The sequence below is a fragment of the Gymnogyps californianus genome, unplaced genomic scaffold (assembly GCF_018139145.2).
Source record: "Gymnogyps californianus isolate 813 unplaced genomic scaffold, ASM1813914v2 HiC_scaffold_81, whole genome shotgun sequence".
Classification (NCBI taxonomy): domain Eukaryota; kingdom Metazoa; phylum Chordata; class Aves; order Accipitriformes; family Cathartidae; genus Gymnogyps; species Gymnogyps californianus.
In genome coordinates, this window is record NW_026114474.1 from 220,832 (window position 1) to 238,072 (window position 17,241).

General features: G+C 76.6%; 2 protein-coding genes across 2 annotated transcripts; both read right to left on the reverse strand.

Annotated features, from left to right (window-relative positions):
* Positions 1–1,445: 1,445 nt before the first annotated feature.
* On the reverse strand, positions 1,446–7,970 carry LOC127029129 (translation initiation factor IF-2-like). The gene is made up of 4 exons (XM_050914773.1): positions 7,822–7,970; positions 3,263–3,465; positions 2,863–3,097; positions 1,446–1,951 (listed from the first exon to the last, which is right to left on the reverse strand). The coding sequence occupies exons 1-4, from the start codon at positions 7,968–7,970 to the stop codon at positions 1,519–1,521; spliced, it is 1,020 nt and encodes a 339-aa protein (XP_050770730.1). The 3' UTR covers positions 1,446–1,518.
* Positions 7,971–8,974: 1,004 nt separating this feature from the next.
* On the reverse strand, positions 8,975–16,747 carry LOC127029130 (uncharacterized). Its single transcript, XM_050914774.1, has 4 exons — positions 16,493–16,747; positions 10,794–10,995; positions 10,396–10,630; positions 8,975–9,480 (listed from the first exon to the last, which is right to left on the reverse strand). The coding sequence occupies exons 1-4, from the start codon at positions 16,745–16,747 to the stop codon at positions 9,048–9,050; spliced, it is 1,125 nt and encodes a 374-aa protein (XP_050770731.1). The 3' UTR covers positions 8,975–9,047.
* Between the last annotated feature and the right edge of the window lie 494 nt (positions 16,748–17,241).

Sequence of the window (17,241 nt, forward strand, 5' to 3'; positions counted from 1 at the left end):
GAAGGCCGGGCCTGGGCCGGGCCCGGCTCCGGTGCTGCCGCGGTCCTCCGGCTCCGCGGGGCGGGACGGAGCCCCGGGACCCGCAGCCCGCCCGCCAGGGAGAGGCGGACGGCGACCAGGACCCCCCCCGCCGGCTCCGCGCGCCCGCGAGACCCGGCGCTGGCCCCGTCCACAGCCCAAGCCCGGCCCGGCCTCACCGGCCCCGGGCTCCGCGCAGCCCCGGAGAAGCCCCCGGGCCGGGGCTCCCTCCCCGCGTCCCGAGCCACGGGTCCCGCCCGGCGCACCGGTACCGACGTCCGCCCCGGTCGGTGGCGGCGCGGTTCTGGCGGCGGAAGAGGAGGCGCGGGCGGGAGGCGGGGCGCGGCGAGAAGGCGGGGCGGAGCCCAGAGCGCGGGCGCGGGCGGGGCCGGCCCAGGTGCGCGGGGCCCGAGGGCGCATGCGCGGGGCGGGGCCCAGGTGCGCGGGGCGGGTCCGAGTGGGCGGGTCCGCAGGGCGCGTGCGCGAGGCGGGACGGGCACAGGTGGGCGGGGCGGGGCGAGGGGAGTGGGCGGGTCCGCAGGGCGGCTGCGCGGGGCGGGGCCGAGCAGATTTGAGCCCCGGCGGCCGCCGTCTTCCCCCTTTCCTCGTTCGCCGGTGCCGGTGGCGCGGCCCCGGGCGGCAGCGGCCGGGCCGGGCTCCCCCGGCGGGCCCAGGTGAGGCGCGGGGGGCTCGGCCCGGGGCCGGGAAGCGGGGCAGGGGCCGCGGCCGAGCGGGGGGGTGTCGGGGCGGAGGCGGGCGGGCCAGCGGCGGTGCCCGGGCGGCCGCGCTGCCGGTGTCTCCTCCCGCGTCGGAGCCGGCGGGGCTCGGGGCGCCGGGGAATAAAGCCCGGAGGGCCGGAGCCCGGCGCCCCCCCCGTCCTGGCCCGAGCCGCCCGCGGCCACAGGGGGCCGGTCCCGCCCCGCGGGCCCCCCCGTCCAGTTCGCAAGCACCGCCCGACAGCGCCGGGCCCGTCCCGACCTCACACGCGGGGCTGGGGGGTGTGGGGCTCGGCCGGGGGCTCGGGGCCTGGAGAGCCGGTGCCGGGGCTTCGGGGCTGGAGCAGAGCCCGAGCCCTGCGGGTTTGGGCTGGGGAGGGGAGCCCGCCGGCTCTGGCTGGGGTCAGACCCGGGGCCGGGGTGGCGGGGGCAGCGGGAGGGTGGGAGGGCGTTGGGAGGGTGTTGGGGGGCAGGAGGGCCTTGGGGGGGTGGAGGGGGGTGGGCAGGGTGCGTGGCCCCCCGCCGGAGGTGGGGGTCCGGTCGCGTTGGTCCCCGCAGCCGGGGAGGCTGGCATGCACCAGGCCGAATTCAACGTCTGAGATAGTCTCTGGGGGGAAAGGCGCTTTTCGCCCACTCTTCCTTCGAGGTGTGTACAACCGGCGGGACGGGATGGAGCAATAAACACTGACTAATGAGGCAGCGTGTGTGCGGTTATGACATTTAATATTCATATGCAAGTTATGACAGTGATTGATTTACGACCTTGCCAAAAGCCAAGATCGTTTTAACAAGCACGAGCTGGAGCCGCAGACCAACTGGAAGTGGCGAGGAGCGGGAGCTGCAGCCAAACTCGAGCTGGAACCATCCGCAAGCGGGCATGGAAATGAGCCGGAGCCGTCCACGAGCTGGAACAGGAACCAAAGCTGAGCTGGGCCTGCAAACGGAACTGGAGCCGTCCACGAGCTGGAGCAGCAACAGACAGGAGCCCGCACGACCAAACCGACGGCACCGGCAATTGGAACGGGACCCAAAACAAACGGGGGCCCAAACAACTGAGCTGGAGCCGCGGCGTCACCGGCCGGGCGAGGCAGGGCTGTCCCCAGCCAGGAGCGGGGCAGGCGGCAGCGTCGGCCTGGGCGCAGGCAGCCCGGCTTCTTCCTGGGGGCTCCGCAGCTCCCGGCGTGGCTGGGGTCCTCCGTCCATCCGTCCGTCCGTCCCTGCACAGGGAGAGACGTGGGACAGTCAGACTGTGCCCACAGAGCCCCCGAGCTGCTGCCGCCCCTGCAAACCCGGCTGCCTCCCGGGCACGGGCGGCTCTGCCCGGCGCTTTGGGCAGCGGCTCCCGGTGCCGTGCACCCGCGACGGGAGGGGAGGGAGAGACGGGGACGGGAGCCCAGCGACGTCCCCTTTCTCCCCGGGAGAGCGGGCGAGAGCCAGGGTCTGGCTGAACCGGGGGGGTTCAGCCCCACACAGCAGCAGCAGCGGTGGCACAGAGCAACAACCAGCAACCCCCGGGGCTGGGGCCAGCACCGCACCAGTGCCGGCGGGGTCTGGGCCGGACCCCGACAGCGCCCGCTCCTGCCCCCCAAACGTGCGGCACCGACCCGCGGGACCCCCCAGGCCCCTCCTGCACCCACAAACAGCCACGGGCCACAGGGGCAACCTGCCCAGTGGGCACAGGCTGCGGCCCTGCCGTGCTGAGCTCCCACCGGCACCTGCAGCGACCCACCGGTGCTGCCTTGCCGGTGCCGGGACCTCTCCTTCCCCACGGGGAGCCCTGCCGGGGGACGGCACCCACTCTCCCCGTCCCTCGGCCACCCCGCCGGCAGGACGAGGGGCAAAGCCATCGTGCCCCGAGCACAAAACCGCTCCCTGAGCTGCGGCCAGGCCCGGCTCCCTCGCACCCGCTCGGTCCTGGTGCTCCCGGGGCACGGCAGCCCCCGGCACCCCGCTCCCCTGGCCGGGGACAGGACCCCCGCCTGCCCCTCCATCCCCGGGCACCCTGCAGGGACCCGGCCCCTCCCGCAGCACCGGAGATCCCCGCCGGCACAGCCGGCCCCGGGAGCCGAGCACCCCGCTCCCACCGCGCAGCTCCGCTCGGCCGCCGCCGCCGCCTCGGGGCACTCACCGCACCGGGCACGTCCTCGCCGCCGGTGTCCCCCGGCGCTCACCGCCTCGGGGCTGTGCTCCTCGCCCGGGCACCGGGATGAGCCTTCCCCACGCGTCGGCACAGCCACCTGGCACCGGGATGGCCGTCGCTGCCCGTGCCCGGCCAGGCCGGCTCCACCGTCTCGCCCACGGGGCTGCAGGAGCCGGCGTGGGTCCCTGCAGCGGCCTCTGCTCCCACCACAGCACGCTTTGAGCTGAAAAAGAAGGGTTTCGGTCAAAGCAGGGCTTCGCGCAGGGCCCGCAGCCGCCCCGGGCCCCGCCGTGGCAGCGCCTGCGAGGATGACGCGGGGCAGGGCCGAAGGGCTGCACCCCAGTGGAAACCAGTTCCCCCCAGCAGCAGCAGCAGCTGCCACCCTCACCGGTCCGAGCTCTCCCCGGCTCCGGCAGAGCCAGCGCCAGGCCGGAGGGGTCTGTCCTGCCGGCAGCCGCTCCGGGCAAGAGCTGGGGAGAAAAAACCAGCCGGCGCCTGTGCCGGGAGGAGGGAGCCCGGCGGCAGGAGGGGTCAGCGGCCGCCCCGGGAGACCCCCAGCCCCGCCGGGTCCCCGTCTGCCCCGGGTCCCGGCTGGGAGACGGGGCGTGCGGAGCCCCCGCGGCCGGTCGCCGGCTCAGGGTTCGAGCCGGGGCTGATCCCGTGGTGGAAATCGGGAGCTGCCGGGGACCCCCGGCCCCACGGGCCGAGCTGCAGCCACGGGACCCCCGAGAGGGGACCCCGAGGGTCGGAGCCAAAACCCGCCGGGAAAGTCACCGGGCCCCAGCCGGGCACCCACGGGGGATCCCGCAGCGGGGCAGGGGGAAACCAACCCAGCGCAGGCAGGGCAGGCAGGGCAGCTCCCGCCGCTGGGAAACCCGGGGGGCCGCAGCCGGCCGGTGCCTGCCCAGGGTCCCCCGTGGGTCCCGGCCGGAGCCCCCACCGAGAGCCGGGGGTCCGGTCCCGGGAGGGGACGGGGGCAGCACCCGCTGCCTGCGGGGACTCGAGCTTCAGGCAGCGCCTACCGGGCAGCGGCCGGTGCCCCCGCTCCCGCCCCGGAGCCTGCGGGCGGAGAGAGAAGGAAGGAAGCGGCCCCGGTTCTGCCCCGTTTTTCCCGGTTTGCCCCGTTTCCCTCGCCCGGCCCCGGCCCGGCACCCCGAGGCCGCCCGGGGCGGCCGGGAGATGGCGTCGCCCCGGTTCCCGCCTGCCGGCTGCGGCCGCCCATTGCCGAGACCGCGTGAGAACCGCGCCCGGGGCGGCCCCGGAGGAGCCCCGGGGAGACGGGACAGCGGGGCCCGGCGCGGCTGCAGCCGGGGCCCGGCAGAGCGGCACCCTGGGCGCGGCCCCGGCTCGGAGCACGCCCGGAGGCGCCGGGGTCGGCTCGGCCCCCGGAGCAGCTCGGCCCCGGCGCGGGCGGGACCCGGGCGTGGCGGGGAAGCGGCCCCGGGCGCGGCAGGGGCCCCGCCAGCCACAGCCCCGGGACCGGGACCGGGACCCGCTCCCGCCGCCGCCGTTCCCGCGACGGCGGCGCCCCCTGGCGGCCGCGAGGGGTTTTTGAAGCCTCGGGGGCCGCCGCGCACCTGCCGCCGCCGAGGCACGTGACTGCGGGTGCGGCCGCGGGGGCGTGCCCTGATTCGGGGCGTGGGCGGGAAGGCACGGCGTGGGCGGGAGGCGGGGCGAGGCGAGAAGGCGGGGCGGAGCCCAGGGCGCGTGCGCGGGGCGGAGCCGGCCCGGGTGGGAGGGCGGGGCGAGGGGAGTGGGCGGGCCCGCAGGGCGCCGTCGCGGGCGGGGCCGTCGCGGGTGGGCGGGGCGGAGTGGGGCGGGGCGAGGGGAGTGGGCGTGGCCGCAGGGCGCCGTCGCGGGGCGGAGCCGGCACGGGTGGGCGGGGCGGGGCGAGGGGAGTGGGCGTGTTCGCAGGGCGCGTGCGCGGGGCGGGGCCGGCACGGGTGGGCGGGCGAGGGAGAGTGGGCGTTTCGCAGGGCGCGTGCGCGGGGCGGGCCGGCACGGGGTGGCGGGGCGGGGCGAGGGGAGTGGGCGGGTCCGCAGGGCGCGTGCGCGGGGCGGGCCGGCGCGGGTGGGCGGGGCGGAGTGGGGCGGGGCGAGGGGAGTGGGCGTTTTCGCAGGGCGCGTGCGCGGGGCGGGGCCGGCACGGGTGGGCGGGGCGAGGGGAGTGGGCGTTTTCGCAGGGCGCGTGCGCGGGGCGGGGCCGGCACAGGTGGGTGGGGCGGGGCGAGGGAGTGGGCGTGTCCGCAGGGCGCCGTCGCGGGGCGGGGCCGGCACAGGTGGGTGGGGCGGGGCGAGGGGAGTGGGCGGGTCCGCAGGGCGCCGTCGCGGGGCGGGGCCGGCACAGGTGAGTGGGGCGGGGCGAGGGGAGTGGGCGTGTTCGCAGGGTGCCGTCGCGGGGCGGGGCCGGCACAGGTGGGCGGGGCGAGGGGAGTGGGTGTAGTCGCAGGGCGCGTGCGCGGGGCGGGGCCGGCACAGGTGGGCGGGGCGGGGCGAGGGGAGTGGGCGGGTCCGCAGGGCGTCGGCACGGGGCGGAGCCGGCACAGGTGGGCGGGGCGGGGCGAGGGAGTGGGCGGGCCCGCAGGGCGCCGGCGCGGGGCGGGGCCGAGCAGATTTGAGGCCCGGCGGCCGCCGTCTCCCCCCTTTCCTCGTTCCCCGTTGCCGGTGGCGCGGCCCCGGGGCGGCAGCGGCCGGGCCGGGCTCCCCCGGCGGGCCCAGGTGAGGCGCGGGGGGCTCGGCCCGGGGCCGGGGCCGCGGCGCCGGGGAATAAAGCCCGGAGGGCCGGAGCCCGGCGCCCCGCCGTCCTCGCCCGAGCCGCCCGCGGCCACACGGGCCCCCCCCCCGGTCAGTTCGCAAGCACCGCCCGACACCGCCGGGGCTGCCGGGCCCGTCCCGACCTCACACGCGGGGCTGGGGGGTGTGGGGCTCGGCCGGGTGCTCGGGGGGCTGCGAACCTCGGGCCGGTTTTGGGGCCGAGCAGCCCGGGGCAGCGGTGGGTGTCGGGAGAGGTGACCCCCGGCTCCGGGCCTGTCCTGGGGCTCAGCCCGGGCAGAGGGGGTGGTGTGGGGGCTCGGAGCCGGGCCCAGGCGTGGGGTTTTCCCGCAGCAGGGCCTGGGCTGGTGAGGCGGAGCAGCAGCTCGGGGGGCTCCGGAGGGAAAGGAGCTCCTGGGGTTTGGGGCGCGGAGCCGGAGCCGAGGGGTTTCGCAGCTCAAAGGCAGGCTCACCTGCCTGGGTCGGGGGCTCGGGGACCGAGTCGCGTGCTCAGACCCGGGCACGCAGGCTAAACCCCCCAAAGTCCGTGTTTTCCGGGCTGAAAAAGGGAGGCTCAGTCAGCCCTGCGTTGTGGGGACTTGAACGCTCCTGCAGGGGCTCAAAACCGGAGACTAAGAAGTCTTCGGGGCTTGGCAGCAGAGCCCAAGTCCGGCCTTTGTGGGCCGGGAAAAAAGCTGACCGGGCGAGTTCGGGGGCTGGAAAACGGAGACCCAGTCCTGGGTTTTGGGGGCTCAGAAACAGCGATGGAGTCGGGTGCCTTCAGGACCTGAAACCGGGCTCCTGGGGCTCGAAACGGAGACTAAGTCCTGCGTTTTCCAGGCTTGGACACAGGGTCGAGGGGGGCAAAAGCCTGGCTCCCTTCAGGACGAGGGAGGGCAAGCGACGGGGTTTGGGGGTCAGAACCGGGCACGGCTGAGCTGGGCCCCTTCCCGCGGAGACTAAGTCCTGCGTGGTGGGGCTCAAAACCAGGCTCCTTTGGCCAATGTGGGGGCTTGAAAGCGGAGTCTTGTGTTCGTGGGGCTTCCAACCAGGGTCGCTCAGGCAATCCTGGGCTTCTGAAAGGGAGACTCAGTCAGTCCTGCGCTTGGGGAGGGTGAGACCCGGCTCATGGGGGCAGTTCGCGGTCTTGAAGAGAGGGACTGAGCAAGTCCTGCGTTTTGGGGCTGGGACACAGAGCCTAAGTAGTCGTGTGTTTTAGTGCTTGGAGAACAGAGCCCAAGTCCCCCGTTGCTGGGGCTGGGAGCCAGGCTCACTGGGGCAGGTTTAGGGCGAGCCTAAGTCCTGCCGGGCTGGGCTCCGCAGCAGAGACTCAGCGCTGTGGTTCTGGGGGCTCCAAGCGGGGCTCATCTGGCCCCCGCCGGGCTTGGGGAGCAGAGCCGGTGCCGTGTTTGGGGGCTGGGGGCCGGCCCCCGCCGCTGCTGCAGGGCCCGGCAGCAGAGCCCCAGCCCCGCGGGTTCGGGCTCGGCCCTGGAGCCCCCCCGGCCGTTCCCGGGGCGGGCAGGGCTCCCCCCCGGGGAGCTCCCAGGAGCACAAGGGGCTCCGGGAGCCGAGGCGCCCCTTGCCCTCCGCGGGCCGTTCCCCGGTCGGCGCTCACGGGCCGGGGACCCCGGTGCGGGCACTGCGGGAGCCGGGCAGACCGTGCCGGGGCAGCCCCAGCGCCGCCGGCGGTTTCCAGCCTTTATTCGGTGTCCGCGCGGAGCCGCCGGCGCCCGTTCCGTGACACCGACCGCGGCACCGGCAGAGCCCCGGCGGGGAGCGCGGCCGGAGCCCCGGGCAGGAGCGGGCAGCGTGGGGAGGGAACGCGGGACTTGGGGCCCCGGGCCCCGCTCGGGCCCGGAACCCGGAGCGCGGCTGCTCCTGCCCGCGGCGCCGGGCCGGGGACGGCAAGGCCGGGCCTGGGCCCGGGCCCGGCTCCGGTGCTGCCGCGGTCCTCCGGCTCCGCGGGGCGGGACGGAGCCCCGGGACCCGCAGCCCGCCCGCCAGGGAGAGGCGGACGGCGACCAGGACCCCCCCGCCGGCTCCGCGCGCCCGCGAGACCCGGCGCTGGCCCCGTCCACAGCCCCAAGCCCGGCCCGGCCTCACCGGCCCCGGGCTCCGCGCAGCCCCGGAGAAGCCCCCGGGCCGGGGCTCCCTCCCCGCGTCCCGAGCCACGGGTCCCGCCCGGCGCACCGGTACCGGCGTCCGCCCCGGTCGGTGGCGGCGCGGTTCTGGCGGCGGAAGAGGAGGCGCGGGCGGGAGGCGGGGCGCGGCGAGAAGGCGGGGCGGAGCCCAGAGCGCGGGCGCGGGGCGGGGCCGGCCCAGGTGCGCGGGGCCCGAGGGCGCATGCGCGGGGCGGGGCCCAGGTGCGCGGGGCGGGTCCGAGTGGGCGGGTCCGCAGGGCGCGTGCGCGAGGCGGGACGGGCACAGGTGGGCGGGGCGGGGCGAGGGGAGTGGGCGGGTCCGCAGGGCGGCTGCGCGGGGCGGGGCCGAGCAGATTTGAGCCCCGGCGGCCGCCGTCTCCCCCCTTTCCTCGTTCGCCGGTGCCGGTGGCGCGGCCCCGGGGCGGCAGCGGCCGGGCCGGGCTCCCCCGGCGGCCCAGGTGAGGCGCGGGGGGCTCGGCCCGGGGCCGGGAAGCGGGGCAGGGGCCGCGGCCGAGCGGGGGGGTGTCGGGGCGGAGGCGGGCGGGCCAGCGGCGGTGCCCGGGCGGCCGCGCTGCCGGTGTCTCCTCCCGCGTCGGAGCCGGCGGGGCTCGGGGCGCCGGGGAATAAAGCCCGGAGGGCCGGAGCCCGGCGCCCCCCCCCGTCCTGGCCCGAGCCGCCCGCGGCCACAGGGGGCCGGTCCCGCCCGCGGGCCCCCCGTCCAGTTCGCAAGCACCGCCCGACAGCGCCGGGCCCGTCCCGACCTCACACGCGGGGCTGGGGGGGTGTGGGGCTCGGCCGGGGGCTCGGGGCCTGGAGAGCCGGTGCCGGGGCTTCGGGGCTGGAGCAGAGCCCGAGCCCTGCGGGTTTGGGCTGGGGAGGGGAGCCCGCCGGCTCTGGCTGGGGTCAGACCCCGGGGCCGGGGTGGCGGGGGCAGCGGGAGGGTGGGAGGGCGTTGGGAGGTGTTGGGGGCAGGAGGGCCTTGGGGGGTGGGAGGGGGTGGGCAGGGTGCGTGGCCCCCGCCGGAGGTGGGGGTCCGGTCGCGTTGGTCCCCGCAGCCGGGGAGGCTGGCATGCACCAGGCCGAATTCAACGTCTGAGATAGTCTCTGGGGGAAAGGCGCTTTTCGCCCACTCTTCCTTCGAGGTGTGTACAACCGGCGGGACGGGGATGGAGCAATAAACACTGACTAATGAGGCAGCGTGTGTGCGGTTATGACATTTAATATTCATATGCAAGTTATGACAGTGATTGATTTACGACCTTGCCAAAAGCCAAGATCGTTTTAACAAGCACGAGCTGGAGCCGCAGACCAACTGGAAGTGGCGAGGAGCGGGAGCTGCAGCCAAACTCGAGCTGGAACCATCCGCAAGCGGGCATGGAAATGAGCCGGAGCCGTCCACGAGCTGGAACAGGAACCAAAGCTGAGCTGGGCCTGCAAACGGAACTGGAGCCGTCCACGAGCTGGAGCAGCAACAGACAGGAGCCCGCACGACCAAACCGACGGCACCGGCAATTGGAACGGGACCCAAAACAAACGGGGGCCCAAACAACTGAGCTGGAGCCGCGGCGTCACCGGCCGGGCGAGGCAGGGCTGTCCCCAGCCAGGAGCGGGGCAGGCGGCAGCGTCGGCCTGGGCGCAGGCAGCCCGGCTTCTTCCTGGGGGCTCCGCAGCTCCCGGCGTGGCTGGGGTCCTCCGTCCATCCGTCCGTCCGTCCCTGCACAGGGAGAGACGTGGGACAGTCAGACTGTGCCCACAGAGCCCCCGAGCTGCTGCCGCCCCTGCAAACCCGGCTGCCTCCCGGGCACGGGCGGCTCTGCCCGGCGCTTTGGGCAGCGGCTCCCCGGTGCCGTGCACCCGCGACGGGAGGGGAGGGAGAGACGGGGACGGGAGCCCAGCGACGTCCCCTTTCTCCCCGGGAGAGCGGGCGAGAGCCAGGGTCTGGCTGAACCGGGGGGGGTTCAGCCCCACACAGCAGCAGCAGCGGTGGCACAGAGCAACAACCAGCAACCCCCGGGGCTGGGGCCAGCACCGCACCAGTGCCGGCGGGGTCTGGGCCGGACCCCGACAGCGCCCGCTCCTGCCCCCCCAAACGTGCGGCACCGACCCGCGGGACCCCCCAGGCCCCCTCCTGCACCCACAAACAGCCACGGGCCACAGGGGCAACCTGCCCAGTGGGCACAGGCTGCGGCCCTGCCGTGCTGAGCTCCCACCGGCACCTGCAGCGACCCACCGGTGCTGCCTTGCCGGTGCCGGGACCTCTCCTTCCCCACGGGGAGCCCTGCCGGGGGACGGCACCCACTCTCCCCGTCCCTCGGCCACCCCGCCGGCAGGACGAGGGGCAAAGCCATCGTGCCCCGAGCACAAAACCGCTCCCTGAGCTGCGGCCAGGCCCGGCTCCCTCGCACCCGCTCGGTCCTGGTGCTCCCGGGGCACGGCAGCCCCCGGCACCCCGCTCCCCTGGCCGGGGACAGGACCCCCGCCTGCCCCTCCATCCCCGGGCACCCTGCAGGGACCCGGCCCCTCCCGCAGCACCGGAGATCCCCGCCGGCACAGCCGGCCCCGGGAGCCGAGCACCCCGCTCCCACCGCGCAGCTCCGCTCGGCCGCCGCCGCCGCCTCGGGGCACTCACCTCACCGGGCACGTCCTCGCCGCCGGTGTCCCCCGGCGCTCACCGCCTCGGGGCTGTGCTCCTCGCCCGGGCACCGGGATGAGCCTTCCCCACGCGTCGGCACAGCCACCTGGCACCGGGATGGCCGTCGCTGCCCGTGCCCGGCCAGGCCGGCTCCACCGTCTCGCCCACGGGGCTGCAGGAGCCGGCGTGGGTCCCTGCAGCGGCCTCTGCTCCCGCCACAGCACGCTTTGAGCTGAAAAAGAAGGGTTTCGGTCAAAGCAGGGCTTCGCGCAGGGCCCGCAGCCGCCCCCGGGCCCCGCCGTGGCAGCGCCTGCGAGGATGACGCGGGGCAGGGCCGAAGGGCTGCACCCCAGTGGAAACCAGTTCCCCCCAGCAGCAGCAGCTGCCACCCTCACCGGTCCGAGCTCTCCCCGGCTCCGGCAGAGCCAGCGCCAGGCCGGAGGGGTCTGTCCTGCCGGCAGCCGCTCCGGGCAAGAGCTGGGGAGAAAAAACCAGCCGGCGCCTGTGCCGGGAGGAGGGAGCCCGGCGGCAGGAGGGGTCAGCGGCCGCCCGGGAGACCCCCAGCCCCGCCGGGTCCCCGTCTGCCCCGGGTCCCGGCTGGGAGACGGGGCGTGCGGAGCCCCCGCGGCCGGTCGCCGGCTCAGGGTTCGAGCCGGGGCTGATCCCGTGGTGGAAATCGGGAGCTGCCGGGGACCCCCGGCCCCACGGGCCGAGCTGCAGCCACGGGACCCCGAGAGGGGACCCCCGAGGGTCGGAGCCAAAACCCGCCGGGAAAGTCACCGGGCCCCAGCCGGGCACCCACGGGGGATCCCGCAGCGGGGCAGGGGAAACCAACCCAGCGCAGGCAGGGCAGGCAGGGCAGCTCCCGCCGCTGGGAAACCCGGGGGGCCGCAGCCGGCCGGTGCCTGCCCAGGGTCCCCCGTGGGTCCCGGCCGGAGCCCCCACCGAGAGCCGGGGGGTCCGGTCCCGGGAGGGACGGGGGCAGCACCCGCTGCCTGCGGGGACTCGAGCTTCAGGCAGCGCCTACCGGGCAGCGGCCGGTGCCCCGCTCCCGCCCCGGAGCCTGCGGGCGGAGAGAGAAGGAAGGAAGCGGCCCCGGTTCTGCCCGTTTTTCCCGGTTTGCCCCGTTTCCCTCGCCCGGCCCCGGCCCGGCACCCCGAGGCCGCCCGGGGCGGCCGGGAGATGGCGTCGCCCCGGTTCCCGCCTGCCGGCTGCGGCCGCCCATTGCCGAGACCGCGTGAGAACCGCGCCCGGGGCGGCCCCGGAGGAGCCCCGGGGAGACGGGACAGCGGGGCCCGGCGCGGCTGCAGCCGGGGCCCGGCAGAGCGGCACCCTGGGCGCGGCCCCGGCTCGGAGCACGCCCGGAGGCGCCGGGGTCGGCTCGGCCCCGGAGCAGCTCGGCCCCGGCGCGGGCGGGACCCGGGCGTGGCGGGGAAGCGGCCCGGGCGCGGCAGGGGCCCCGCCAGCCACAGCCCCGGGACCGGGACCGGGACCCCGCTCCCGCCGCCGCCGTTCCCGCGACGGCGGCGCCCCCTGGCGCCGCGAGGGGTTTTGAAGCCTCGGGGGCCGCCGCGCACCTGCCGCCGCCGAGGCACGTGACTGCGGGTGCGGCCGCGGGGGCGTGCCCTGATTCGGGGCGTGGGCGGGAAGGCAGGCGTGGGCGGGAGGCGGGGCGAGGCGAGAAGGCGGGGCGGAGCCCAGGGCGCGTGCGCGGGGCGGAGCCGGCCCGGGTGGGAGGCGGGGCGAGGGAGTGGGCGGGCCCGCAGGGCGCCGTCGCGGGGCGGGCCGTCGCGGGTGGGCGGGCGGAGTGGGGCGGGCGAGGGGAGTGGGCGTGGCCGCAGGGCGCCGTCGCGGGGCGGAGCCGGCACGGGTGGGCGGGGCGGGGCGAGGGAGTGGGCGTGTTCGCAGGGCGCGTGCGCGGGGCGGGGCCGGCACGGGTGGGCGGGGCGAGGGAGAGTGGGCGTTTTCGCAGGGCGCGTGCGCGGGGCGGGGCCGGCACGGGGTGGCGGGGCGGGGCGAGGGGAGTGGCGGGTCCGCAGGGCGCGTGCGCGGGGCGGGGCCGGCGCGGGTGGGCGGGGCGGAGTGGGGCGGGGCGAGGGAGTGGGCGTTTTCGCAGGGCGCGTGCGCGGGCGGGCCGGCACGGGTGGGCGGGGCGAGGGGAGTGGGCGTTTTCGCAGGGCGCGTGCGCGGGCGGGGCCGGCACAGGTGGGTGGGCGGGGCGAGGGGAGTGGGCGTGTCCGCAGGGCGCCGTCGCGGGCGGGGCCGGCACAGGTGGGTGGGGCGGGGCGAGGGGAGTGGGCGGGTCCGCAGGGCGCCGTCGCGGGGCGGGCCGGCACAGGTGAGTGGGGCGGGGCGAGGGAGTGGGCGTGTTCGCAGGGTGCCGTCGCGGGCGGGGCCGGCACAGGTGGGCGGGGCGAGGGGAGTGGGTGTAGTCGCAGGGCGCGTGCGCGGGGCGGGGCCGGCACAGGTGGGCGGGGCGGGGCGAGGGGAGTGGGCGGGTCCGCAGGGCGTCGGCACGGGGCGGAGCCGGCACAGGTGGGCGGGGCGGGGCGAGGGGAGTGGGCGGGCCGCAGGGCGCCGGCGCGGGGCGGGGCCGAGCAGATTTGAGGCCGGCGGCCGCCGTCTCCCCCCTTTCCTCGTTCCCGTTGCCGGTGGCGCGGCCCCGGGGCGGCAGCGGCCGGGCCGGGCTCCCCGGCGGGCCCAGGTGAGGCGCGGGGGGCTCGGCCCGGGGCCGGGGCCGCGGCGCCGGGGAATAAAGCCCGGAGGGCCGGAGCCCGGCGCCCGCCGTCCTCGCCCGAGCCGCCCGCGGCCACACGGGCCCCCCCCCCCGGTCAGTTCGCAAGCACCGCCCGACACCGCCGGGGCTGCCGGGCCCGTCCCGACCTCACACGCGGGGCTGGGGGGTGTGGGGCTCGGCCGGGTGCTCGGGGGCTGCGAACCTCGGGCGGTTTTGGGGCCGAGCAGCCCGGGGGCAGCGGTGGGTGTCGGGAGAGGTGACCCCGGCTCCGGGCCTGTCCTGGGGCTCAGCCCGGGCAGAGGGGTGGTGTGGGGGCTCGGAGCCGGGCCAGGCGTGGGGTTTTCCCGCAGCAGGGCCTGGGCTGGTGAGGCGGACAGCAGCTCGGGGGGCTCCGGAGGGAAAGGAGCTCCTGGGGTTTGGGGGCGCGGAGCCGGAGCCGAGGGGTTTCGCAGCTCAAAGGCAGGCTCACCTGCCTGGGTCGGGGCTCGGGGACCGAGTCGCGTGCTCAGACCCGGGCACGCAGGCTAAACCCCCCAAAGTCCGTGTTTTCCGGGCTGAAAAAGGGAGGCTCAGTCAGCCTGCGTTGTGGGGACTTGAACGCTCCTGCAGGGGCTCAAAACCGGAGACTAAGAAGTCTTCGGGGCTTGGCAGCAGAGCCCAAGTCCGGCCTTTGTGGGCCCGGGAAAAAAGCTGACCGGGCGAGTTCGGGGGCTGGAAAACGGAGACCAGTCCTGGGTTTTGGGGGCTCAGAAACAGCGATGGAGTCGGGTGCCTTCAGGACCTGAAACCGGGCTCCTGGGGCTCGAAACGGAGACTAAGTCCTGCGTTTTCCAGGCTTGGACACAGGGTCGAGGGGGGCAAAGCCTGGCTCCCTTCAGGACGAGGAGGGCAAGCGACGGGGTTTGGGGGTCAGAACGGGCACGGCTGAGCTGGCCCCTTCCCGCGGAGACTAAGTCCTGCGTGGTGGGCTCAAAACCAGGCTCCTTTGGCCAATGTGGGGGCTTGAAAGCGGAGTCTTGTGTTCGTGGGGCTTCCAACCAGGGTCGCTCAGGCAATCTGGGCTTCTGAAAGGGAGACTCAGTCAGTCCTGCGCTTGGGGAGGGTGAGACCCGGCTCATGGGGGCAGTTCGCGGTCTTGAAGAGAGGGACTGAGCAAGTCCTGCGTTTTGGGGCTGGACACAGAGCCTAAGTAGTCGTGTGTTTTAGTGCTTGGAGAACAGAGCCCAAGTCCCCGTTGCTGGGGCTGGGAGCCAGGCTCACTGGGGCAGGTTTAGGGCGAGCCTAAGTCCTGCCGGGCTGGGCTCCGCAGCAGAGACTCAGCGCTGTGGTTCTGGGGGCTCCAAGCGGGGCTCATCTGGCCCCGCCGGGCTTGGGGAGCAGAGCCGGTGCCGTGTTTGGGGGCTGGGGGCCGGCCCCCGCCGCTGCTGCAGGGCCCGGCAGCAGAGCCCCAGCCCCGCGGGTTCGGGCTCGGCCCTGGAGCCCCCCCGGCCGTTCCCGGGGCGGGCAGGGCTCCCCCCCGGGGAGCTCCCAGGAGCACAAGGGGCTCCGGGAGCCGAGGCGCCCCTTGCCCTCCGCGGGCCGTTCCCCGGTCGGCGCTCACGGGCCGGGGACCCCGGTGCGGGCACTGCGGGAGCCGGGCAGACCGTGCCGGGGCAGCCCCAGCGCCGCCGGCGGTTTCCAGCCTTTATTCGGTGTCCGCGCGGAGCCGCCGGCGCCCGTTCCGTGACACCGACCGCGGGCACCGGCAGAGCCCGGCGGGTGAGCGCGGCCGGAGCCCCGGGCAGGAGCGGGCAGCGTGGGGAGGGAACGCGGACTTGGGGCCCGGCCCGCTCGGGCCCGGAACCGGAGCGCGGCTGCTCCTGCCCGCGGCGCCGGGCCGGGACGGCAAGGCCGGGCCTGGCCCGGGCCCGGCTCCGGTGCTGCCGCGGTCCTCCGGCTCCGCGGGGCGGGACGGAGCCCGGGACCGCAGCCCGCCCGCCAGGGAGAGGCGGACGGCGACCAGGACCCCCCCGCCGGCTCGCGCGCCCGCGAGACCCGGCGCTGGCCCGTCCACAGCCCCAAGCCCGGCCCGGCCTCACCGGCCCGGGCTCCGCGCAGCCCCCGGAGAAGCCCCGGGCCGGGGCTCCTCCCCGCGTCCCGAGCCACGGGTCCGCCCGGCGCACCGGTACCGGCGTCCGCCCCGGTCGGTGGCGGCGCGGTTCTGGCGGCGGAAGAGGAGGCGCGGGCGGGAGGCGGGGCGCGGCGAGAAGGCGGGCGAGCCAGAGCGCGGGCGCGGGGCGGGGCCGCCCAGGTGCGCGGGGCCCGAGGGCGCATGCGCGGGGCGGGCCCAGGTGCGCGGGCGGGTCCGAGTGGGCGGGTCCGCAGGGCGCGTGCGCGAGGCGGGACGGGCAAGGTGGGCGGGGCGGGCGAGGGGAGTGGGCGGGTCGCAGGGCGGGCCTGCGCGGGGCGGGCCGAGCAGATTTGAGCCCCGGCGGCCGCCGTCTCCCCCTTTCCTCGTTCGCCGGTGCCGGTGGCGCGGCCCCGGGGCGGCAGCGGCCGGGGCCGGGCTCCCCCGGCGGGCCCAGGTGAGGCGCGGGGGGCTCGGCCCGGGGCCGGGAAGCGGGGCAGGGGCCGCGGCCGAGCGGGGGGGGTGTCGGGGCGGAGGCGGCGGGCCAGCGGCGGTGCCCGGGCGGCCGCGCTGCCGGTGTCTCCTCCCGCGTCGGAGCCGGCGGGGCTCGGGGCGCCGGGGAATAAAGCCGGAGGGCGGAGCCCGGCGCCCCCCCCCGTCCTGGCCCGAGCCGCCCGCGGCCACAGGGGGCCGGTCCCGCCCCGCGGCCCCCCCGTCCAGTTCGCAAGCACCGCCCGACAGCGCCGGGCCCGTCCCGACCTCACACGCGGGCTGGGGGGGTGGGCTCGGCCGGGGCTCCGGGCCTGGAGAGCCGGTGCCGGGGCTTCGGGGCTGGAGCAGAGCCCGAGCCCTGCGGGTTTGGGCTGGGGAGGGGAGCCGCCGGCTCTGGCTGGGGTCAGACCCCGGGGCCGGGGTGGCGGGGGCAGCGGGAGGGTGGGAGGGCGTTGGGAGGGTGTTGGGGGCAGGAGGGCCTTGGGGGGTGGGAGGGGGTGGGCAGGGTGCGTGGGCCCCGCCGGAGGTGGGGGTCCGGTCGCGTTGGTCCCCGCAGCCGGGGAGGCTGGCATGCACCAGGCCGAATTCAACGTCTGAGATAGTCTCTGGGGGGAAAGGCGCTTTTCGCCCACTCTTCCTTCGAGGTGTGTACAACCGGCGGGACGGGGATGGAGCAATAAACACAGACTAATGAGCCAGCGTGTGTGCGGTTATGACATTTAATATTCATATGCAAGTGAAGACAGTGATTGATTTACGACCTTGCCAAAAGCCAAGATCGTTTTAACAAGCACGAGCTGGAGCCGCAGACCAACTGGAAGTGGCGAGGAGCGGAGCTGCAGCCAAACTCGAGCTGGAACCATCCGCAAGCGGGCATGGAAATGAGCCGGAGCCGTCCACGAGCTGGAACAGGAACCAAAGCTGAGCTGGGCCTGCAAACGGAACTGGAGCCGTCCACGAGCTGGAGCAGCAACAGACAGGAGCCCGCACGACCAAACCGACGGCACCGGCATTGGAACGGGACCCAAACAAACGGGGGCCCAAACAACTGAGCTGGAGCCGCGGCGTCACCGGCCGGGCGAGGCAGGGGCTGTCCCCAGCCAGGAGCGGGGCAGGCGGCAGCGTCGGCCTGGGCGCAGGCAGCCCGGCTTCTTCCTGGGGGCTCCGCAGCTCCCGGCGTGGCTGGGGTCCTCCGTCCGTCCGTCCCTGCACAGGGGAGACGTGGGACAGTCAGACTGTGCCCACAGAGCCCCCGAGCTGCTGCCGCCCCTGCAAACCCGGCTGCCTCCCGGGCACGGGCGGCTCTGCCCGGCGCTTTGGGCAGCGGCTCCCCGGTGCCGTGCACCCGCGACGGGAGGGGGGAGGGAGAGACGGGACGGGAGCCCAGCGACGTCCCCTTTTCCCCGGGAGAGCGGGCGAGAGCCAGGGTCTGGCTGAACCCCCCGCGCAGCCCCACACAGCAGCAGCAGCAGCAGCAGCGGCGGTGGCACAGAGCAACAACCAGCAA